General features: G+C 38.8%; 1 protein-coding gene across 4 annotated transcripts in view; it reads right to left on the minus strand.

The window, feature by feature from the left end:
• Tp63 (tumor protein p63) overlaps window positions 1-25,719 on the minus strand; it is a 217,018-nt gene that overhangs the window by 69,906 nt on the left and 121,393 nt on the right. For all 4 annotated transcript variants that reach the window (XM_045149716.1, XM_004654270.2, XM_004654275.2 and 1 more), the window contains exon 4: window positions 9,216-9,470. In XM_045149716.1, coding sequence (XP_045005651.1) covers window positions 9,216-9,470 — 255 coding nt within the window. The remainder of the gene's footprint in view (window positions 1-9,215; window positions 9,471-25,719) is intronic.

Raw genomic sequence — 25,719 nt, forward strand, 5'->3', positions numbered from 1 at the left:
CTGACTGCTTATTAGTCCCCAAAGCTGCCTTCTGAGTGCTGTGTTCCAGCTAATGAGCCACACTCTTCAGGAGTGGGGCAGATGACTCCAGAAATTTAAATGAGAACTTTTAAGTTCAGTAGTCCTTGTTCTTCTTAATACAACCTGGAAGCAATTCAAAGAAAAAAAAAAAAAAAGAACTCTTCTGAAACAGTCTCTTCAACATATTCATTATATTTCTCCTGAGAGCCAGTATAGATGATTGTGGTTAAGCAGCATGCAACGAAGTATAAAAATTAAGACCCAGAATGTATTATAGTAAGGAGCTCTTGTTTGATTGATGAACTTGCACATTTTGATATTAGCTCTTCACAAAATGCTCATTATGTTTATAAAGGAAGAGACATCTTCCTGCTTTACCTTGCAGTCAGTTGAGTGTAGGTTCTCGGACTACATTTCAATTTTAGTTTAAACTTTAGTCTGATAAAGTTAAGATTATTATTTAAAACCATAGGGAAGGCATTAACTAAATCATTCCCTGTAGGGGTCTCTTTTTGGTAATTACATGACTCCACACTCTCTAAAAAAAAAAAAAAAAAAAAAAAAAAAAAAAAAAAAAAAAATTGCTCTTCAGCAATCTGCAAGGCTTCAGAGAATCTAAGACTTACCTTCCTCTTTTACAAGGAATGCTGTAACATAGAAGGATAGCGAGTTGTTGGGCAGGAAGGGTCCACTGTCTGTCTCATTCATTCCCTAGCCCAGTTCACCAAAGCTAAGGCTAACATTAATAAAGAAGGAAGAGGAGGAGGAAGAATAAGGAAAGTGAGGAAAAAGAAAAATCAGAGGAAGATGTAAGAAGAATAGAAGCAATCTGAGTAAACATACAAATAAATGCAGGTAGAAACCCCTGACATCTTTTGTTATAAACAGTTCCTTTCACTCATGGAATTGATCATTGGGCATCTCTCAGGAGAAACACAGAGATGTCCCTGGCCAAACGGGTGTGAGCAGGGAATAGACTGGGTACACTGTGGCAATGGCTAATGTGGAGTGGATGCAAATCCGAGAATAGACAAAGCTCATGTTTGGGAAAGCACCGACAGCAAACATCCCACAATCAAAGGCACACATCATCTGGGGCCCGTTTTGAATACGCTCTCATTTTAAGGGATCTGCATTGACCTTAATGATACAGCATAGCTTTCTTGAGTCATTAAAAAAAATTCTTATGGCATCATTCTCTGTTTATGCACCAATTTTCAGATCTTTGTTCCAGTACATGCTCAGTGTGCCAATTAAAAATAAACCACCAGTTAGAAAGCTGAGAAAATTGATTGGAAGCCAGTTAAATATCACTGCCCTCTTCTGATTATAGCTTGAGCCAATTTTACAGTTAAGGTACAGCATTCCATACATTTTCAAATGCTAAAAACAGAAAAAAAGTTACTTTATGTCAAGTGCCCAACAAGGCATACTATCAGACTTTGTTATAAAATAAAATGTTACATGAATAAGAAGGTACAAAGAATGGATTATGTAAGAAAAAAATACAGATAAAAATACTTATATTGTTTAGTTAAATGTAGCAAGCAATTAATCCATATTTCTTTCTTTCTGTTTTTTTTTTTTTTTAAGTAGCCTCACTCTAGCCAAGGCTGACCTGGAATTTACCCTGGAGTCTCAGGGTAGCCCCCAAGCGTGTGATAATCCTTCTATCTCTGCCTCCCAAGTGCTGGGATTAAAGGCATGTGCCATCACACCTGGCTCCATGTTTCTTTTGAAAGAGATAATCATTACTTCTTAATAAAATGTACCTGTTAGAAGTAATCCCTTCCTTAGAAGCTTGCTGTAGCTTTCAGTATTTAACTTGAAATGACTGTCTCTTGTCATTTTAGCATTTTATATATAATGAAATTACAGTAAATCTACTGTTTTGTTTAGCCTATTAAGTTTTACACATTTAGAAAAATACTATTAATAACAAAGATCTGTAGGTATTGTAAGCAAACCCCGGTGTCTAGCTCTCTTTAATTGTTTAGTGCTAGGTCTACTTTCTCCAATGACAGCTGGCTACGATAGTGAAGTAGATGACCCTGCAGGCAGAATATATTAGCTTACCTTGACACATTCCCTACACTTGTCATTTGATTCATCACTGCCTCCTTCCCGGTCCCAACTGCAGTTCAGCTTACTGGTTCTGCTGCTGTGCATTATTACTTGAAGTGATCTGTTGAATAGCAGTCCTAATGATCTGATATTGATGAAAATACTCATAGAAATTGGTTTATAGTATGACTCTTTCCATATCAACCCTCTATTCCAGGACAATAGAAAAATAAGATACCAAGTGGCTGGTGAGACTTATAAAATTCAATTGCCACTGCTAATAATTAGATTAATGATGGACATGGAAGACAAAAATGTGTAGATGAAAAGGAGGAGGAAGACATGATAGATATCTAGGAATAGAAGAACAACAAAAGAAGAAGAGAAAAAGAAAAATTTTTCTATTCTCATAGTAAACAGTACAAACTTTAATTTTTTATTTATTTTGGATCAATAGTCCTTATAATACTCATATGTAATAAAACAATATTTTTAAACAAAACTCCACGGTTCAACCAGTCATTAATATAAGTTTGATAGGGTGATAGGCTTTAATTTATGTAAATCTGGTTTTAGCATGCTAGCCAGGTTATCTTGCTCTAGAGTGGGGCCAATTCTACTATAACATGTTCAACTATTGACCTTTGGAACTCTACTTTCCCAGATAAAAGTTACATTAACCAGCACCAAAAATCACCCAGTACTTTATTTAGGTCATTATGCCCTGATACTTAGAGTGGTTAGAAATAGCTTGGAAAACCTGTAAATATGCTCAGTGTTATTATGTAATTATTCATAGCAATGGATAACACAGAAAGATACAGATGTATACCAGGTGACTTACAAAATAGCTATGGCAAGAACAAAACAGAACCTTGTTATTGGCTACCAATCTCTATCCCGTCCCTCACAAATAAAATGCAATAGTCAGCCAACTGTCAAGCTATATTAAGCCCAGATTAAAATTCAACTTTTGAGGAGAGTGTGTGTGTGTGCATGCACACGTGCACATTTGTGTGTGCATGCATGTGTGCATGTGTGTATGCATGTGCGCATACACATGTTCCCATACTAGGGACTGAACCCAGCACCTTATGCATTTTAAGCCTGTACTATACCACTGAGCTATAGCCCCAGCCCAGGGACATATTCTTTGTGAAATGAAGCTATAAATCACATGTGACATGGATAAGTTTGTCTGCACATCATGTCCTTTGATGAGCTAGCCTGAAGAGTCTCTGCATTCCAGAAGACCACGCAATAGGCTTGCTTGCATTCAGTTTCTCCAGAGCTGGCAGCCTTTTTCAAAAAGTCTTACATTACAGGTAACCTGATGACAGGGAGTGGGCCAAAGGCGCACAGCACAGCTCTCCTGCCTGAGAGTCTGACACTCATATGCTGGGATCAATGGACCGCTCCTGGGAACTGGTTGTTCCCCTTTCCAAGAACACTTTCCTAATCTCTCCACTGGCTTGAGTTAGGTTCTTCCAAGCTCTGAACATGACCTGAAAAGACCAAGGGTGTGGACAGCTAACTGCCACAGCTGAAGAATACTGCTTCAAAAGGAATTACAAGTATTTCCTTGAACCATGAGCAGGAAAAATGTCTCCCAATATTTACCAAGGATCTACTATATGTCTCTGTCGTACTGGGCCTTGGTTAAGGTTTCTACCCTATCATACTTTGAAATCTATAAGGAAAGATCTAACAGTGAAACTAATCCCTCACTCCCAAAGGAGGCAACTCCATTATGTCAGTCTTAACACAGCCATCAAAACAAAGAGAAACAAAAATCCTAATTGGAGGATTTTCACAGAATGGTCTGTGCTCTGTGCCATAGGTTGAAAAAAAAAAAAAAAAACAAATAAATAATTAAACAAACAAATAGATAAATAAGGTTTTCACCTTAGTAAATATGTATGAGGCCAATAGTCAAGGCTGGCTGGCCTGAGTTCACAAAGAGGTCTCACTATAGTTCCACAGAGAGAAAACTATGTGCCCTTAAACACAGATCCCTTCACAGCATTCTCCATTCTCAAGGAGGGTCCACAGAAAGTCTTTTCTCTCCCACTCCCCTTAAATATTCCATTCTGGGTCCTGTGCTTTTATTTAACAGCCACATACTTTCTTGTAGAAGGTTGCTCCACTGTGTTCAAGTTATCCTCTGGTTACTCCCATTAATTTATCACTACAAGTTAATATATAAACCCTTCAATGATAAGATATACCATAATCCTTGCTAATATAGAAGCTACAAACTTTTGCCTCAATACATAAAGCAGAGTGAAAAGTGAAGAACACATGTGTGAAATCAATGGGTCTTTCTGTCTGGAAAGAGCCTATCCTTATGTTGGCATGAAGAACTGACATCTGCTTGGGTCGGCTTAGGAAGCAGGGCAGCCAGTAGCAGTCTACATTTAGGAAAGCTTGTTTATGTTACATCCACTCTCCTTATATTTGGTTAGGGGATAATGTCATGTACAACAACTGAACTCTCAACAAAACTGTAACAATTTCACAAAACAAAAAAAGATTCAAATTAAATAGGCAAATTCAAATTCAGCCAATGACCACTTGCATGCCTGAGCAATACTGGCTAATACTAACAAAAATACATTTGGCTGGGTGTGGTGGCACACACCTTTAATCCTAGCACTTGGGAGGCAGATGTAGGAGAACTGCCATGAGTTCAATTCCACCCTGAGACCACATCATGGTTTCTAGATCAGCCTGGGCTAGAGTGAGACCCTACCTCATAAAACAAAAAACAAACAAATAGGGACACTTGCTCATTTACTTCTTACAATAATTGTAACCCCTATGGGGAGGCAAAGAAAACTGAAATAAAGTAAGGCTTAGAAAATTCATACACTTCTAGTAATTTCAGAATTAAAATCTACATCTATGTTTCATACCATCTCCAAAGTATATATGGTGCTATGGCTCATGATTGCCACCCAAGTTAAGAGACCAATCATATATTATTAAAGAGATATGGGCTCAGGAGATGGTTCAATGGTTAAAGTGCTTGCTTTCAAATTCTGCTGGCCTGGTTTCAATGCCCCAGGGCCCAAGTAAAGTTAGATACACAATGTGGCACATGTGTCTACAGTGTGTTTGCAGTGGCAAGAGGACTTGGCATGCTCATACACTCCATTCTCCCTTCTCTTTCACTTTCTCGGTCACTTTTCTCTCTTTCTAATAAATTATTTTAAAAATAACTAGTAAATAATAGACCTTTTTAGCTAATGCCAATTAAACTGTGAAAAGAAGAAAATCAGAAACAAAATTTTAAATTGTTAGCTGAGAGTTGTGTACATAATAGAGAATATGGGAAACCAACATCATAATTTTATTTTGAGTAATTTAAAATAAATACTATATTTTTGCAAAACTATAACCATAATCAGATTTATTACTTAAGACAGAAAATGCAAAGGAAGATGCACACCTGCTTTAGATATATTAGACAATAATTCTGAGAGTAAGACCAGAAAAATTCATGGGGAAAACATCATGCATGGGTGAAAAGTGATCAAACAGCTCTCGGTTGCTTCCAATTCTTGGGACATTCTGAGATGGAATGTTTTTATATTGAAAAATTGTTTCAAATGCACAGATGCCCAAGAAATTGGTGTTGTGTAATATGGCACCAAAAATAGCCTTCTTTGGTTGGCCATCAGGACATGAGGCCAGTGCCTGTGCACCCTGCCTTTCATGGGTTACAACGAGCCATACTCTAGAGAGAGGGGCAAGAGGATATGATTTGGACTGGTGTCCCTTGGGTCCCCTAGTCTCTTTGGCTGTAATGAATCTGGTGACTTTATTTCTTGAAGTTTCCACATTGAAAAACCAGAGGTTTTAGATGTGGTTTTGAGGCACAAATGAATATATGAGAAAATATTTTTTAAATACAAAACTTACATATCAATACTGGGTTATATAATTTGGCTTGGCGTGGGGATATACGTCACACAGGTGACATAACTAAGAACATATCATCTTAGGTGATCGTGTAACAGTGCTTGACGTAATTCTGCTTTTGAATAAGGAGGTAATTTAATAAAATTATAATGATCATGTAAACACTGAAAGCCTCTTTATTCAAGAGGCAGCAGAGACCACCAGAGAGCAGAACTAATTATCAACCCTCATTCATGAGTGACAAAGGACTTGATGAGAACCTAAGTTGATACATGTTGAATATGGATACTCCCACCTCACTTTTAGAAAAAGGGTAATTTTCATCATCTCTCATCCTCACTGAGGGATAGATCAAGTCCTAAAAGTGTGACATGATCTGGCTAAGGCCTCACAGTCACAGTTGGATCCAGATTTCCTGATTCTTCTTGCACCTTCTTCCTATAACCTAAGTGATGGCACCTCTTTCCAGGGTTCACAGCTACTACTGTCATATTATAAGCACTCTTTTATTTCTCTCTCTCTCTGGTTTTTTGTTGTTGTTGTTGTTTGTTTTGTTTTGTTTTAAGAGGCAGGGTGTCACTCTAGCCCAGGCTGATATCTCAGGGTGGCCTCAAACCCACTGCTATCCTCTTACCTTAGTCTCCTGAACCAGCATGTCATGGGCTAGAAGGACATTTTTATCAGTAAACTGAGTCCAAATCCTTCCTTGTCTTTCTAACCTGTGATCTAAGTACTAAGCCCAATATTTCTGTGAGTCAGTTTGCCCACCTGAGGAGGGATTCTGAATGAGGATGGTTTGGGTTTGTGCTGAATCTGAAAATAGGCTTTAAGATTTCCACATGAGCAGGTGGCAAAGGAGTGAAAGAAGAGGAAGGCTGATGTGACATCTGTGCCCAATTTCACTTCCAATTTTCACACAATTGTGGCCTCATAATACCTTCAGACAAGCCCACTCAATACAGGGGTCTTGGGAAACCACACCAGTACCTCAGCCTTGAAACTCAGTAATCATGAATACCCACCTTCCAACTTTACAAAATGGCTGCTAGAGTGCCTCTTGAGCAAAAATATGACTAATATCAATGAACCAACTAAGTCATGCTATAAATTCTTTGCTCACATACCACATACACCTCCAGGATTATAAATATAAATGAGATGAAAGATTATGTATGGTGCAACAGATAAGTAACACAGGGAGCATGAGTGGGGAAGCACAAGGTTGTTTATTTTTTGTTATTGTTGTTGTTTTTGGTTTATTAGGGTCTCCCTCTACCTCAGGCTGACCTGCAATTCACTCTGTAGTCTCAGAGCAGCTTTGAACTCATGGCGATCCTCATACCTCAGACTCTCAAGTGTTGGGATTAAAGGTGCATCACCACACCCAGCTCGAGTTTTAAACTCATACATGAACTTCATGAGTGGAATACAGGCCATGACAGAACTGCTCCTCAAAGCATGGAAAGAATTACTAACGTAAAATTGATTTTTTTAGATAATGTTAGGACTTCCTGATGAGCAAAGGCAGAAAAAGAAAAGATGCACTCAGGCATGGGAGGTGGAAATCAGAAATGGTACAACTCTGCGAAAGCCTTGGCAACTTTAAGGATGGCAGTAGTGAATCTCTGAGTCTTTTTTCCTTCCTGGTAGCACAATGTGATTTCTAAAGCCTGTTTCTGCCTACTTCATGAAGATCTGAGATCAAAATGAGGGAACAAATGGGAGGTCATGCCAGGATGTAACAAGTACTATGGATGCTATATTGCAGTGTTAAAGTCAATCGTGTAATACATATAGTTTCCAAAGAGTCCTATTGACCAGCGTGGACAAGAATTGGTAAAATAATCCTAAAGCATTTTTTTAATTAAAAAATGATGATATTCAGAAGCATTTATGTATACCCTATAATAAACATTATATATATATATAATATATACATTATATTTATACATATGCATATATGTAAATGCATACCATATATATATATATATATATATATATATATATATATATATATATATGATAAACATTCTTGTACTTTGGTCTTGGGCATTCTTTGGTAAGCTGGTAAAAACCAGCTTCATAGGTGGTTTCTTCATTTACATTCAAGCTTCACTTGAGTGATAAACCCTGCAATGGAATGTGCTTTTGACTGTTTTCCTAGGGCATCTCATGGGTAGGCAAGTATGCAGCCATTAAGCTATATATCCTCCCATTTCTTTCTCCTTTTGATTTTGAGAGACACAGTGCCACCGAGTTGCCCAGGCTGTCTCTGAATTCACTGTGTAGCTTGGGTAGAATTTGAACTTGGGGTCCTCCTGCTTAACCTTCCTAAGTAGCTGAAATTACAAGTCTGCACCATCATGCCTGGATTTACTCTAAATTGAGGCAGAAAATGCCCATGCCTTCCTAGAAAATTTGGATTTAGAACATAATGAAAATTGCTATTTTTGTATATATTTTTGTTTTCTCCCCTACATTTTAAGTCAGAATCCTTTTGGACTAACCTAGTTCCCTGATGTATAGTTGTAGATGCCTTTTAAAGGGAATGCATATGTATTTTATCCACATTATAGAATCTATATCTAGAAACATATCATGCCTTAGGAAATGAATGTTTTAATTTTTATTACATTTTAGTATTTTTAAATCACTTCTTAACAACTTTACATTTTTAGAAGATTGGTAGATACCCCAAGGTGAACATTTATTCTGAGATTATGATATTTCTTGTTGGCCTCATGATTTATGTTGTACTGAAATTTGCACCCAATGATTTACCTTACCAGCATGTGACCCAAGTAAGACCATGTTGACTGAAATTTCTAGGAACCTAAACATTTGACTCCCAGACTAAGTCAGGCTCTTGCATTAAAAGGCATCATCTGTGCTGGATAAGATGGCTTATGGGTTAAGGCACTTGACTGCGAAGGCTAAGCCTGCATGTTCAATTTCCCAGAACCCATGTGAGCCACATGCACAAGGTGGCACATGCTTCTGGAGTTCATATGCAGTGACTGGTGGCCCTGGAACGCGCCCATTCTCTCTCTACATCTCCCTCTTTCTTTCTCTCTCTCTAATAAATAAAATTTAAAAAATTTAAAAAGGTATCATCTGCATTCCCTAATTAAGCGTTAACTATTCAGGAAAGGTCTTGGGAGTGACGAAGAGCACCCGCAAGCATGGGGTGGGTTGGCAGCTCTTACCGTCCAGGTGGCCGACTTGGCGGTGCTCGACTGCTGGAACGACACGTCGAAGCTGTGCGGGCCCGGGTAGTCTGTGTTCGAGGGGATGGCTGGCGACGGCGAGAGGGCATCGAAGGTGGAGCTGGGCTGCGCGTACGGCGAGGGCGCCGTCACGCTGTTCTGTGCGTGGTCTGTGTTGTAGGGGCTGGTGGATGAGGAGCCGTTCTGAATCTGCTGGTCCATGCTGTTCAGGAGCCCCAGGTTCGTGTACTGTGGCTGCAAGGACACAGAGACACACTGGCATTAGCCATGGAAGCTCAGCTCACTGCTCCAAAAATGGCATCATTTGGTGCATGTGTTATACAATGATGGGTGTCAAGTCCCAAACAGTTCACAGCCACCTGGAAGCCACCACATGAAGCATTTGTGATGGTTCTCTAAAACAACTGTTATCTTCAAGAGTGTCAAAAAAAATAGTGTGTGTTGGGCTGGAGAGATGGGTTAGTGGTAAAGATGCTTGCCTGCAAAGCCTATGCACCCAGATTCAATTCTCCAGAACCCATCTCAGCCAAATGCACAAGGTGGCTCAGGTGTCTGGAGCTCATTTGCAATGGCTAGAGGCCCTGGCACACCCATTCTCTCTCTCTACCTGCCTTTTTATTGTGCATGGTCTCTTGCTCCCTACCTTTCTCAAATAAGAAAGAAATATTTTTTTTTAAAAAAATTGAGTATGCAAAAACTGCCCAATGCTCAGCAGAGGCTTGGAAATTAGAGGAGATAAAGATGCTCCTTTACCTTCCCTGTCATCCTTTTATTTTTTAATTTATTAGTTTTCTTTTAAGCAGATACAGGACAGTTTGGTACCATTGTTTAGGCTCATCCATGACCTACCCCCTCCCAATGGACCCTCCTTGTTGATATAAATGGGTCGTACATTGTGGAGTTAGCCCACAGTTATTGGTATGATAAATGTCTCTGCATATCATGACCCAACATGTGACTCAGACATTCTTTCCGTCCCCTCTTCCACAAAATTTTCCTGAGCCATGTTGGGTTCATTTTTGGTCTGCTTCAGTGCTGAAGTGTTGGGGGCCTCTGAGGCTCTGGCTCTCTGATTTGGTAGGAGTTGATTTTTCTCTGTGTTGGTCTCCTTCCCCTTTGTGCTGGTATCCAGTTCATCAGGAAAACAGCACCCTTGCTTGTTTCGCCAATTTTCCTTCTCAGTCAGGCCCCTTTTGAGGTATGATGGGGCAGCTCTCTCCTTTTATGTTTTAACCTTGAGGAAAGAGATTCGTATAATATTCACAATGAGAATGACCACTTCATAGATTCAAAGGGCTTTAAGCAGCAAATTGGTGCATATATTATGTGGGACAACACTTCCTCACATTATTAATTCTAAATTCTGTGCTACAGTTACCCATTCCAGTAACCTGTTTGACAACGACTAGAATGGAATGGGTTAAGAGTTAAGGAGACTACACTACCCTAGGGCTATGGATAGTTCATGTAGTTTGCTCCTGGAGTTCCACTGCTTTTGTCTCTGGTGTGAACCCACCTGAGCTCAGAGCCAGGCTCATGATAAGATGTGCCCTCTTGTGTATCTGGCTAAATGTGGGTCCTGCAAAATCGAACCTGGGTCCTTTGGCTTTGCAGGCAAACACTTTAACTGCTAAGGCATCCCTCCAGCCCCCAAAACAACTTTCTTACTACCAGATAAAGAAAATCATTTGCCCAAGCACTGGGTACTAACAAGAAGAAAAAAAATCTGAAATTACCTCTTTTGGTCCCAAGTCCGAGGTTTGTCCAAACCCTGTCTACTGATAGCATGATCAGCTAGGTAAGCCAGTCCCAAATGTGAACCAAAGGATCCCGTTTCCAGAAGGTGACAATGAACCTGTGGTACTGTTCTCCTAGTTGAAACCCTCTGATCTATGGGTATCTTGTTTTCTCTCCAAGCTAATGAAGAGGAAGAGCTCCAAAGCCAGCAGAGGAAATCAGCCATGTCGGTACATATTTTATAAGGGAAATGAGGAGGCTAGCTTTCCAATAGACAAGCTACTCTCAGAGTCCCAAGCTGAGAAAAATTCTCAACAACAAGGTTAATATTTCACAATAAACAAATAAATAAGTACTTGAATTTTGTTCACAGTGGTAATCTTTAAGTTCATTAAAATTTTTAACCAACTTTAATTCTACAGGGGGGAGAAGGACAGACTTGGCCATTCCATTCAGTCCAAAAAGCATCTGTCTAAATGTTAACAGTCGCACGCCCATTCCATTACATTCATGCATTCACATTCCACCGTTGAATGCCACCTCCCATCTGCTCTGCAAATAACTATTAATCTCTTTACACTTATCCCCATGCTGACAAGAGCAGCTGTTTGTCTAGCCTTCTCTTGCCTCTAACTTCTGCAGCTCCAACCCCTCTCTCTCCTGTACACCACCTTCATCTTCCCCTTCTGGAAAGTGTGGCAAAACTATGGGCAGACAACTAAGAAAGAATAAAAATCAAAATAAAATAAATGCAATAAAATAAAACCTGAGGCCCAGGCTGTGTGTGTGTGTGTGTGTGTGTGTGTGTGTGTGTGTGTACCTACACCCCTGCTGAACTAAAGCTCTTAGGTATCCAAGCCTGAGGCAACAGTCTGGGAAGGGTTGCAAAGATCTTATTTGTGTTTGAGTTAAGGGTCAGTATGCAAAGCACTCTTAAGAGTCCTGTAGGAATCAGATACGCTGCAAGGGCACGTGCTTGCCTACAGCAGGACAATTAGGGAGGCAGTGGTCCCTAACAAAAGGGCAAGGAAGCTGCCTGAGCACTTTCTCACAGGCAGTAAAATGACGGTGGGGCCGCCTCTTCCTCCGCCCAGCTACACAGAAGGAACTTTGGCTAATTGTGGGCTTACATGAGAACAAAGAGACATAGGCCCTTTGAATTTTCCCCCCAATATATACAGAAAGAGAAACGTTGGGAGGGGGGTGCAGCTTTAAAAGCCAGTGAGCAAACACAAGGTAGATTCTTCAAGGATTTAAGAGAAAGGGAAATTCCATTTAGTGAGGCATCTCAAAGGAGACCCCTGCCCTTGCCATGAGGCTGGGCAGAGGGTGTGGCTCCCAGAAGAAGGAATGTCTCCCAAACTCATTAAGATCATAGGAGCTATTGCTGTGTTCTTAAATTTATACAGTTCCAGGTACAGTACTGTACTACAAAGAACAACATAATTGATTCCTACCACTTCTTTAATTTATATAACATAAAATTAGAATTCTCAGTATTTTGTAAAACTCAGCTTATTAACCAAGATAAAAAAAATGGGAAAAATTATTTCAATTTAAAATCTTCCCAAGCTAAACTTCAAAAATTAAATCCAAGTCACGTACTCCTCAACTTTCTTAAAAAAATGAACAAAGCTAGCACTACTAATTGTGGACTTGAATGACAGCAAAAGAACACGCCAGTCTGAAATGCTTTCCTTAGCTTAGAAGATAGAAGAAGACGACGATGAAGAGGATGAGGAGGAAGAGGAGGAGAAAGATCAACAATAAACACCTAAGTAAGAATTGTATGGTTGGAAATCTGCTTAGGTAGATTTCTTAGATTATTTCAAAAGCAAATGTGGCTAGAATCTGTGAAGGTATAATTGTAACGAAGAGGGAGCATAAACCGACAAGCAGAAGGAGGGGTGAAGGCACAAGGACACAAGGGACATATAAACAGAAGCAGGGAGAACATCAGGAGAAAAGGAAATTGAGGGAAGTGGGGGATGGGTGAGGATCAACTAAAACAAGTTTTAGTTGAAAAATGCCATAATGTAAGATAGGTACTGAAACTTCTGCATGCTAAATAAAAAAATAAAATTTATTTAAAAACAGAAAAGGTCAGGAGCCTGGTATGGCAGTGCATGCCTTTAATTCCAGCACTCAGAAGGCAGAGGTAGGAGGATCACCATGAGTTGGAGGCCATCCTGATTGCTCAGTGGTTAAGGTGCTTGGTTGCTAAGCCTACCAGCCCAAATTTGATTCCCCAGTACCCACATAAAGCCAGAGACACAATGTGGTACATGCATTGGGAGTTCATTTGCAGTGGCTGGAATCCCTGGCATGCCCATTCTCTATCTGTCTCTCTGGTATCTCCTCTCTCTGCTTGCAAATAAATAAGTAAAGATATATTTAAAACTTGTCAAAAGCATGCCATTACAAAGCTCTTCAGAAATTATTTGTTAGTGCATAGTTTCTTAAAAGGTCATTGTTTACCTCTTCAATTTGAGGAGAGGCGTCCTACTGGAGGCCAAGGACAGAGCAACATCTCTAAGAAGAGCCAGGGTTCCCCCAGCAGAACACACAGTCATTTCTAATGCTTACTGAAAATTAAGAATGCAGGGCTTCTGTTCTTACATGATTAAGCACTTTTAAATGGTGAGAACAGAGCATCAAATAAAGAATATTGCCTTTCTTCAGACATGGGACATATTGTAGTTTGCACACCCATTAAGTAGCCCTCTCCCGGTCAATAAAAGTATCATCTACCCTTGAATTTCTACTAAAGTGAACCTGGAGGACAGGTGAGCACGGAGAGAAGTGTGCTATGCTTGAATGCTACTGTGATGCTTACTGACCTTGACAAGTAAGTGATAGAGATCAGAATGTGGCATTTTTCACCATCAGACACAGACACTTCCCTTGGAAGAATCCTATTAGTGTACATATATCCTAGGTGTATCTATGTGGCAAAAGTTGCTAGAGTATATAAAATGAAATGGGAATTAGAGGGCCCTTTCTCTCTCTCTCTCTCTAATCACAAGGCATCTTCATCTAAGAGTGACTTTAAAACAGTACATCTGATAGATGAGGCACTCTTCTTTCAATGAAATATACACCACAAATGTGAGTGTAACTTACTCTGTTAGCTGCTGCAACCTGACCAAGTAACAGAGTTGATTTCCTCTAATTTTATGCAGATTATTTTACTTCCTATAAAATTAACTTAGAAATTGTGGACCTCCTGGCTGGACCCTGGAATGTCACTGGCATTTATGCCTGGAATATATTCAAGTTCCTCACAGCCTAGCTGGTCTTTCCTCAGAAAGGATGAGCAAGTGATCCTTATAGCGACTTAGTATATACTCTGTCATCACAGAACAACATTAATATGTCCTCAGCAATGGATTTTGTTGGGGTAAGTATAGGAATAGCCAGGAGTGCATCTTAAGCTATTTGATTTCACCATGAGGCAAGAACAAATATCACGAGAAATTCTCAAATAGAAAAAAAAAAAAAAAAGAGTATTTTGTGATTTTTTTTTCTTTTTTCTCCGTTAATTCTTTTTATTTTCATAGCTAGACTTTGATCCATTTCTTCACTAATTTGAGATCTGGGAATTAAAATAGCAATATAGAAGACTACACTTTCTCTGTAGGCTCTCTTTAAATGTCCTGTGCATATAATTATGGTGTCATCTCTTTTTCTTCCTTGGATTATATCCTTGTGATGATTCTAAATTGTGTGTACACCTGGCTTTATAGTTTACTTAAAGTTAATGATTTAATTACCTTCCTATAAAAAATTAACATCAAAAAGATTCCAATCAAGTAATATGAACACTGTCATGCAAACGGTGGCTGTAGGTATAATTTATATTTGTAAAAATGTCTCACCAAAAAGTTATTTGTAGAAGATGAATATCAGGAGTTCTCCTCAGATAGATAGTACTACCTGCACTAGGCACTTCATGACCATGTGGAAGCAACAGTCAAGTACATGGCCATCAGTGAGCAAAAGGAGAGTGGGGATAAGGACTAAAGAGGGGGCGAGGATAGGCTATTGCTCATACATGATCACAGATTTATTTATTTTACTATAAACCACCCTTGTTCTAGGCACAATAACTTGCCTGCATTTCACTTGGAAGATACAGTCCTTCAGTGACTGGTAGGCTAGGGAACTGGGCACTCTTCAACGCTGCTTATAAACATGTGACAGAGCTCTCAACTTAGACCTGGTGGCATGAGCTCTAAGTCCTAATATTACCAGCCATGTGTTTTTGCCCTTGGGCAATGCGAGTGAACAACTTTGACCTTAACTTCTGAAACTCTGTGTAAAACTGGGGAGGGTGAATGACTCTAAAGACGCAATGTAAAGGTTGAGCCAGTTCTTATATTCTGTTATCTGCTCTTGGAAGCTATTCATAATTATTCTACCATTTCCAAAAGAGGCACATGAGATAACCACATTTTATTTGTACATATTTAGTGGCCAAACCTAAAAATCTAGCTTTTCTTAGATAGCATATATAGTTTCCTCAGTGAGCACATCCTTTTACCTCAGGCTTTATGGAAGGGCATCTGTGAAAATTCTATGGCTTTCCTAGGAAAACAGCTTCCTGACTATACAAAGCTTTTGTTTGGTTAGCTGAAAGTATTAAATTTTCAACACTTATATAAGCAGGATAGTGACTTTTTAACAAACACTGCTTAAGGGAGAAATACTTGTCATTTTTGTCTTCTACAACCTGCTTCTCTCAAAGAGTGATGGTTTGTTGTATGCTAGAATTAAATAAAATTAACTTAAAGCACTTCACTGAGGTTAAGAAGGCATTTATATTATAATGTATTTGTATTATAATGTCAAGTTAGACCACTGTTTTCCACCATAAACATGTAGTCATTGCTAGGTTTTCTTTTTAAAAAGGATTTTATGTATATTTATTTATTAGAGACAGAAAGAATGACAGGGAGAGAGAGAGAGAGAGAGAGAGAGAGAGAGAGAGAGAGAGAATGAGAATGGGTATGCCATGACCTCTAGCCACTGCAAACGATGCATGTGCCACCATGTGCTTACATGGGACCTGGAAAATCGAACCTGGGATCTTAGGCTCCTCAGGCATGCACCTTAAACACTAAACCATCTCTCCAGCCCATTGTTATGTTTTCTTAAGATTTGGTTAATTAAATTTCATGGGGCTTGTCTCACCAGACTGAGAACTCAATTGGATCCCAGTATCTATATAAAAATGTTACATATAGTAGAGTTATCAGTTCTGTCCCAGCTATCAGTTCTGCCCAACTGGTGAATTCAAGGCAATGAAAACCTTGTCTCAAAGTAAATACATAGCATTCCCGAGGCTGGCATCTGACGTTGTTCTCTGACCTGCACATGCACACACATGCACATACGGAGGAGCACCTGTACACACACATGCAACCGTCCACAAACATTCACTTCAAAAAGATATTTCAGTTCTTTTGTCTTCTAAAGTGAACATAACTCCATATAACAAAAAAATAGCATTTGAACAAACCCAAATCTGGAACAGGTATAGACAGAAAGCTTTCTAAAATAGTTATGTGCTGGCATATGGTAGCAAGATTCCTAGAAACCCAAAATTCCGTATTTTGGAGAGAAAGCCTCTAAAAGCCACAACAGTGAGACAAACGTATACAAAGATGGCTGGTCAAATAGACAAAAATATCAATAAATACTATACATAATATTGGAAAAGACAAGAAGTGGGAAACATATTGAAGATAAAACATGATTTAAACTAAGCTACATTAAAATCTACTGAATAAGAGCCTGGTGTGGTGGTGCTCATCTTTAGTCCCAGCACTCGGGAGGCAGAGGTAGAATTGCTATGAGTTCGAGGCCACCCTGAGACTACATAGTGAATTCCAGGTCCGCCTGGGCTACAGTGAAATCCTACCTTGAAAAACCAAATAAAGCCACAAAACAAAACAAAACAAAACAAAAAAAAGTACTGAATAAGAAGAGATAAATTTGAAGTTACAGGACGTGGGTAAGTACTCCCTTTTGGTAATCAGGAAAATGAACTAGGACTCATGAAACCAATGAAACCAACCATGAGGATCTAAATTCAAAATGGAACTGAAGGCTGGAGAGATGGCTTAGCTCTTAAGGCATTTGCTTGCAAAGCCACAGGACCCAGATCCGATTTCCCAGGACCCACATAGGCCAGACGCACAAGATGTCACATGCATCTGGCATTCATTGGCAGCAGCTAGAGGCCCTGGCCATCCATTCTCTCTCTCTCTGCCTCTCTCTTCCTCTTTTTCAAATAAGTTAATAAAATATTTAAAAAGAAAAGGAACTGGCATCATCATATGTCAAGTAAATACAGGTTTAACAGAAATAATAAGTATATGTTTTAATTTTAATAATTCTTGATGGTATATTAGAGAAAAAGCATTTTAAATTTCAGTTTATTCAAACTAACAGCTTCTTATTAAAGTACGGGAAGAAATACATTTGTGGTCATTTTCTTTCTAAGGGCATTCTTCATCTCTGGAAATCAGTAAGTTTTACTAGCTCTATTTTGCATAGGTGATAATGCTGAGAGGAAAAAGCTCACCTTCAGGGATATCTTCAGTGATAGGTGGACCATCTACATGGGAAATATACTCCAGTAACAATAAGGTTCATAATAATGCCCTGTTATTAAAATTATTAAAATAAAAAATAAAATGGTAAATATTTTATTTATTCATTTTATCTATTCATTTATGAGATGGGGTAGAGAATGATGCAGAGAGAGAGAGAACAGGTACACCAGGAACTGCAGCAACTGCAAACAAACTGCAGACACATGTGCCACTTTGTGCATCTTGCTTTACATGAGTACTAGGGAACCAAACCTAGATCCTTGGACTTTGTAGGCAAGTGCTTTCACCTCTGAGAATTCTCTCCATCCCTACTCTGCTATTTTAAAGTGAGTTTAACATCTATCAAAACTTATTTCCCTAGGCATATATCTGAAGGAATCATCTCATTTCCTTAGAAGTACATGCTCAACCATGTTTATTGCTGCTCAATTTATAATAGCTGGGAAATGGAACCAGCCTAGATGTCCCTCAACTGATGAGTGGATAATGAAGATGTGGCACATTTATACAATGGAGTTCTACTCAGTAGTAAAGAAAAATGAAGTTATGATATTTGCAGAAAAATGGATGGACCTGGAAAGGATTATACTAAGTGAGGTAACCCAGGCCCAGAAAGCCAAGCGCCACATGTTCTCTCTCATATGCGGATCCTAGCTACAGATGACTGGGCTTCTGCGTGAAAATGAAAATACTTAGTAGCAGAGGCCGGTAAGTTAAAAAGGAGATATAAAGGGAAGAGAAAGGAAGGGAGGAGGGTACTTAATAGGTTGATATTGTATATATGTAAGTACAATGATTGTGATGGGGAGGTAATATGATGGAGAATGGAATTTCAAAGGAGAAAGTGTCAGGGGGGGGGAGGGAATTAACATGGGATGTTTTTATAATCATGGAAAATGCTAATAAAAATTTTAAAAAATGTGGATTAAAAAACTTATATTGTTAGTATATCTAATCTATATCAGAATTCATGACATGAGACAATTGAGTGACTATATCATAAAGGAGTTTTGGTTCACCACTACTTTTCAATTAGAGAATGACAAACATAAGGAAGGACAACCACAAGTACGAAGCATGTATAACATCTATACACATGCACACACTTTTCTATTTAAAGCCCATTCACTATTGCTGCTACCATTGCTATTATTAATACTCCTACTGCTTCCTCAATACATTACTTATATTCATCTGCTCGACATATCTTTGCTGCTTTAGTCGTCATGAGATAGGTGCCATTATTTTTTGTCTATATATACATTTATTTATTTATTTTCAAGCAGAAATAAATGGCTGGCCACACACACACACACACACACACACACACACACAGAGCGTGAACGCACATGAGCACATGAGGGCCTCTAGCCACTGCAAACAAACTTCAGACACTTGTTCTACTCTATGCATCTGGCTTTAAGTGGGTACTGGGGAATCTAACCTGGGTTGTTAAGCTTTGAAGGCAAGCGCCTTAACTGCTGAACCATCTTTCCAGGCCCTTACACGTATTCTATATGTGAGAGCAGAAGCACTAAAGGGAAGTCATTTGCCAGAATGTGAAACCAGCAAGGCTGCTCAGTCAGCCTCCTGTCTTGGTGGTCTTCGTTCTGTGAAGTTACTCAGATGGATGCCAGGAATTTTCACAGGAAAGTTGCAATTAAGAAAAGAACATCTTTTCTATATCTAAAGATTTTTTTTCTCTGCCCATTAAGACAGGAGACATAATTTTAGCTGCCCTTAGAATATGCTTAATTGCAAAGAGTTAGGGAGCCAGTTCCTTAGGGCTGCACCAGTAACATTGCAACACACCACGTCACTTTTGAGTCCCTTGAGCTTCCCCCTATTTTTCTTAAGGGCCCCCATCTGTAACATTGTCTATGAGGTACTCAGTGAAACTTCCTTTCAGCAAACAGGACTTTAGTTTTCAAAGGACAATGCCCCAGTCCACTACTCATCTTTTAGCTTCATCTGCGTCTTCTGACTATGCAAATACACGGGTCCCCTTCATTTTCCACTTTCATAGCACTTTCACTTCATGTCACATAATCAATATTGACATTGACTATCTGTATAACTATGCTTGAAGGCTGGTTCTCTTTGTTAGATGATGAGCTTATATGAGATTATATATGTTATATTAGGTGATGAACCCTTACAACTTGGAGCAGTGCCTGAGAAATAGAAATTGAAGAAACAATTGTTTCAACAATAAAAATAAAATTCTTCAAATAAGAGTCCGTTTCAGAAAAGATGTCATTTATTATAACACAATCAAGCCTTGCATATTCCTGAATCAACTATGCATGCAAATCGGATTTGTCACTTCACATTCAGCTGCCAGGTGAACAGTATAAGGCATCCCCACATTGTGACCTTGGTTTTGTGTGCTTCATCTTGGCAGATGGGAGTTAAGTTTTCAGCTCAGCTTTGCTGGGAACCAATAGAAGAATATCCAGAATTGTCACTCTCAGTGCTATGAGTAATGCTTGGTTGCTGACACCTAGCTAAGGAGTTTACTAGTGAGCCTCCACTTCCTTAAAATAAATTCACGCACACTTGATGTCCACAGTGATTTTTATCTATGATCTAGACTTTGTTTGTACTGCATGTTGGTCAGTAACAAAAATCCAAATCTTTTTGGTCATATCATTATTTACTTCATACTAAATACAGTGATGGACTAATACAGACTGCGTTGGAAGAAACCACTTAGAAACAAACTTAGAGTTGGATATCTAGTTTCTAACATACCAGCGACTAAATTGGCCTCTCCCTGTCTAGTTCCCATGACTTTCTGCTCAGTTAGCCAGAATTCAGTTTGCAACAATGATAATTAATGGTTTTCAAATGTGTGTTCTGAGGAACTGAGACTTTAGTTTATCAAACTAATACACCATTTCTTTGAAATGATCTAATTTCATGACATCATTTCAATTCCAGACTGTAATATATACTCAGAAGCCAAACAGGAGCCTCTATTTGTGAGATACAAAACTGAGACAAGGCTCACACTTACTGTTCTTAAAAGAGGAGCACTACTTGATGAGTTTTAATATGTCTTTGTAGTTGTTGTTCAATTGTTTTTGCAGTGCCAGAGAACAAACTCCAGGCCCACATACAGTAGGCAAGTGTTCTACCACTGAGCTACACTCTCAGCCTTCTCATTTACTTTTGTTTGTTAACTGCCTTGCTGATTGCCAAATATTATTACATTAGAGATAGAGTGTTTGGTGATTTACCATGTTTGTACTTTGATGTGGTGACTTACACAACACTGGAGTATTCCTTTAGGTTGTCACTTTAAATTACAAGAGAGAATTGAGATTTATCAGCTGTGTAGATGGCATGTCTCACTCTGAAAGTCGCTTATTTATTTATTGCATTCTATTTACCCCAATATAACATCAGCAATCAGTCACTCCATTTCATGACTACAACAACTCATTTTTGTCCTGAAGGGGAAACAAAGGCCTAGACAGTATGTTTAACAGCAAAAAGATTTCAAGCTCTTTCAGACCGTAGCAAGTAGAAAGGGGAAAGGGGTAGTGTTTGCCAGACCATGAGGCTTATTCACCCAGATCCAACCACTCACAGCTCTGATGCTCCCCCAGAGGTATTCAGGGGGCAGAACAGGTCAATGAAATTGTGGAAGCAAGTAAACATTTTTAAAATTGACTGCAATGTAAGATAGATATCTAATCTGTTCTTTTTAAATCACATTCTCTGTTCTCATAGGCAATCTACTATGTGACAGTGGCACACACGGTACGATTTACCTTTAAGAACATAAGTCATTTCTTCACTAGAAATCTTTTAATGAGCATAAATGGGTTCACTTAAAAAATAAACTCCAAGCTATCAAGGAAAACCATAATTCCATCACCTGTAGGACACACCAATGGACAAGGATGTGTAACATGTGAGCTCACTTTACTTTGTACACACATCAACTACCAGTAGCCTTTCCCTTAAGTATACACCACACATTAGGTTTCTATTTGAAGATGCCACTTCAAGACAGAGTCATAGATTCCTGTCCCCATGACCTCCAGGGATGCTCCTTAGGTGCTCTATCTAAGACACATGGGCGAATATGACATTCTTTACCATCCAGAAGCCTTCAGTGTTGAGACAGGGTGAAAGTGCCCAGAACAAAAAGAGAAGAAATGAATTCAGAGGATGGAAGCCTCCTTCTGCATGGGGCCAGGGCAGCAGGGGCTTCAGGCAGGATCTGGGGATCTATGTGAGGTAAAGTAGCTCCATGGGAGAGTCTGCTCACTTGATGTGGTCAATCTGGCCATGAAGACTTGGGTATGAGAGTGTTGGAGTATAGCAAGCAAGAAGTCTTCTTTGAATCCCCTCTCTTCTGATGTTTGGCCTTTTAAGTACTTGGGCATTGTTTGTTGAATTTCCCAGGCCTACAAGATTTTTCTACCTCCCCAGCGTGTTGTCAATTTCCCTCTCTGTATAAGTGCTGATCGATTCCTCCACCTTAGTCTAGGAAGAATCGCTCTTGGTGTGTGTAAAACTCACAAAGCCATTCCTGAAACATCTGATGTTGTCCTTTGAGGGAGTGGGTAATGGTTTTCCTTTTAATTCTGATTCCATCAATGGAGTGACACTAATCCAGGCTGATGCGAGTAAACAGAGCATACTCCCCATTGTCTCTGTGATCTGAGAAAGAATCAACTTAAGAAAGATCACTGCTGGATTGGAAATGGCCCCTGTGGGGTTTTGCGCAAGCTTGAAAGAAGAAAGAAAATGCCTGCTCTGAGCTCTATCCAAAGCAAGCTCACATTGAGGGTGGTGATTCTCACAGGAGTATTATACTAAACTGCACCTATTACTGGCTTTCACACCAATAAGAAAGTCCAACTATTTCTTTTGTAGTGTTTCCAGAGTAGTTCACAAGAGTGTTTCATACATTTCTGCCTCTAGCAGCTCACAATAACTTTTATAAGGTTTTTACTTTTTCCATTTTTTTGCCATTAATAGAATGGAAAAGAATTCAGATTGCAAGTTTTGTATAAAATATCAATAGATGTTCTACACATATCCACCAAAATTCTGATATTTTATTTTTGCCAGTTATTCCCTCACCTAGAACCAATGTGTACTTTTATCCTAACACCACTTGTTGAATTTTAAATTGACAGATGAATATCATCTGGGTAAGCGAGGTCTGTTCCAATCGCACTTTGTCATTGGAAAAGGAACTTGAACTATTTCATTTTAAAGTTAGAATGTTTAAAGTTAGTCATATCAAATATGAAATAAGTTTAAAATACAAAAATTCCAAAAACATTTTAACAGAAAATGGGAACAATGTTTTCAGTGAGGATTAACATTATTTGTTCAAATATGAAAAAAATATATAGAAACATAAAAAGCACTGTTTTGGGAAAGACTTTATAGACACTTCATCTAATAATTTCATCTACAGAAGCTGTATAGAAATTGGTATTTTGTGAGACCTGACTGCTTGAAGTATGTATACAAAAAGCTAAAGAATATGACAGTCATATGCCAAGTGAGGCTGGGTGTATTTAGAACCTGTTTGGTGCAACTAAAGAATTAGATTGGTAGCAACACCAAGGAAAGAAATACATGGTAGATGACCCTCCACTGGTCATGGAATTCTGCTTTCTTTCTGCCCTACCCATTCCCTTTGCCTCTATTTCATTTTTAAATTTCTTTTTCCTTTGCTTTTGTTTTCTTGACACCTGGTCCTGCTATGCAGTCCAGGTTGGCCTGGAACTCACTCTATAGTGCAGGGTCGTTTCTAACCCACAGCAATACTCCAGCCTCTGCTTCCAAATGCTGAGATTGCAGGCACAGCCTGCCACAACCAGGCTTGATGTTGCCCTTAAATCAAGTTATGGAATCCTTCCCCCTGTCAACACAGAGTATACACCATCTCCTACAAACCCATGCCCTGCTCTTATCTATCCTGCTACATCTGAACTTTCTCCACTGTTTACTTACTGGGAGAGATGAGGGTGAAGAAGGAGAGTGTGGAAAGAGAGGCTTTTACTATACATGAAGACATTTCTCTTCCCAACATTTCTCTTCTAGTACCAAATGCACAATATTATAAAATGAAAATTTTTATAATAAAGATATTTTATGGTGGATAACAAGGTCTGAATTATCATTTTTATTAATTTCTGATTGTTTTAACGAGCCATTTGCCCTTCTCCCTGTTCTATTTCCTTGCAAGTGGGACTCACATTTATTGCACTTAGCTTCTTGTTTCTACTTAGCTCCAGAATTATTTGCACTTAGAGCCATGACCAGAGCAAAAGGCTTTTTTCTAATCATGGTTTTAAGATGACTAACTCCTAATATGGAAAAGGAGTCTGAATATTGTTCCTAGCTTTGATAACTTGGATGTGTAATGACTAAGGCTCTATAAAGGACGAGATGGCATACATCTCTGCTAAAGTCTATGGAACTGAGAAGGTACTCCTCCCAACTCAAGCAAGCTTTGAGCTGATTCTTCTCTCTCATGGTACTGTGGCCCTGAATGCCCACTCAAAGCTTTGAATCTCAAATCTTGATCACTGTTCATGCTTCCACAACACACAAAGGTCACGATGAGATAAAAATCTTTCCTACTTTATTTGAAGTTCATATATAAGTCTTCCATTTTGAAAGAGTTCCAGCACTTAAATTAACATATTCTCTTTTCAAGTCCATATACCATAAACTTTCATCTTATCTGGTACAGTTATTTCTTGTATTTATTATGTATTTTGTTTCTACCTTCTGCATATATTACACACATTGTCCTTCCTCCTCTCAATTCTTGGCTGAATGGTGGGTCCACTAACCATATGAAATATTACCTTCATCACAAATGTTAACGCTGCCTTTCTGAGAACCTTTGACTCTTATCTTGCTTCAGATGGAACCATTTACAAGTTCCTTATGTGCCTCATCAGCTGGTGATTTGTCAGAAGCCTGTGGATATTCCCCACTCTTGTCTGCTTTTCTTCTTTCTGTGTTTATACTTATTTTCAAGTATTGACTTACATGTAAATGCTCCTTTTACTAAAATAAATAATCTAGTTGTCTTGTGGTTCACATATAAAAACCACTGCACTGATTTACTGGCAAATGTACCCTACTTTCTCAAAGAGGTGTGGTTTCTGAGGGAAAAGAAAAATGAAGTCAATTCTGAGAGTAGCCAAATAATTTTTCTTCTATCTGGGGCATTTTTTTTTTTTTGACAATGAAAATGGGTGCATCAGTAATGGTACTGGAATAGCAGGCATAAACTAGAACAAAGTAAGCCTCGAGTTTCCTAATTGATCTATGACAGGTCCCATGGCCATTAAAGAGATCTATGGTCAAAAAATACTTGACTCGAATGAAACCTTAGGAATACTTCATTCCTTCTCTTCCACAGGTTCCAGTGACATAATGGGTATTCTTATAAAACAGAAAGCCAATGTACAATGAAAAGTATTTTTATGCTTCTATGTAGTCTAGAGTAAAGCCATTTATACTCCCCAAAGGTCTCCTAGAACTCCAAATATCCCATCTTTTGACCCAAACCCAAGCAGGATATATCATTGCCACTCTACTAAACACACTCTTTTCCCAGTAATATGGCCCTCCCTTAAACATTCTATTTCATGTGTCTAACTCTGTATCCCAATTATCTCATATTTTCAGTCCGCTTTGAACCATTTGTCATTTCTCAGTGCACCAGCCATTTCTCCATCACTGTGTTCTTTATGCTCATTACTTGACCTGAAATTTTCCTTCCCTCTTGTATGTCTAGGACTCTACATATACAGTTCTACATCTTCTGTCAAGTACAGCTGTATTGTGTGTCTGTGTGTGTTTCCATGCACGTGTGTACACTCTCCTGTTCCTCTTACTAGGCAATTTCTTCTTCTGTGACACTTTATATCATAAAAAATATTCACATATTTCACATCACACCTATGACCTTCACTGTATTGCAGCTGTATGTATATGTGTAATTGGCTTATTCTCCCATAAAGTACAAATTAGTCCGTATATGAAGTAGTTTTCTCCCATTTTTACAACCTAGGCACCATCTAATACATAGCTTATACCTTATAAACATTTATTTGAAAAGAATTAAGCCA

The sequence above is a fragment of the Jaculus jaculus genome, chromosome 5 (genome assembly GCF_020740685.1).
Source record: "Jaculus jaculus isolate mJacJac1 chromosome 5, mJacJac1.mat.Y.cur, whole genome shotgun sequence".
In the NCBI taxonomy this organism is placed as follows: Eukaryota; Metazoa; Chordata; class Mammalia; order Rodentia; family Dipodidae; genus Jaculus; species Jaculus jaculus.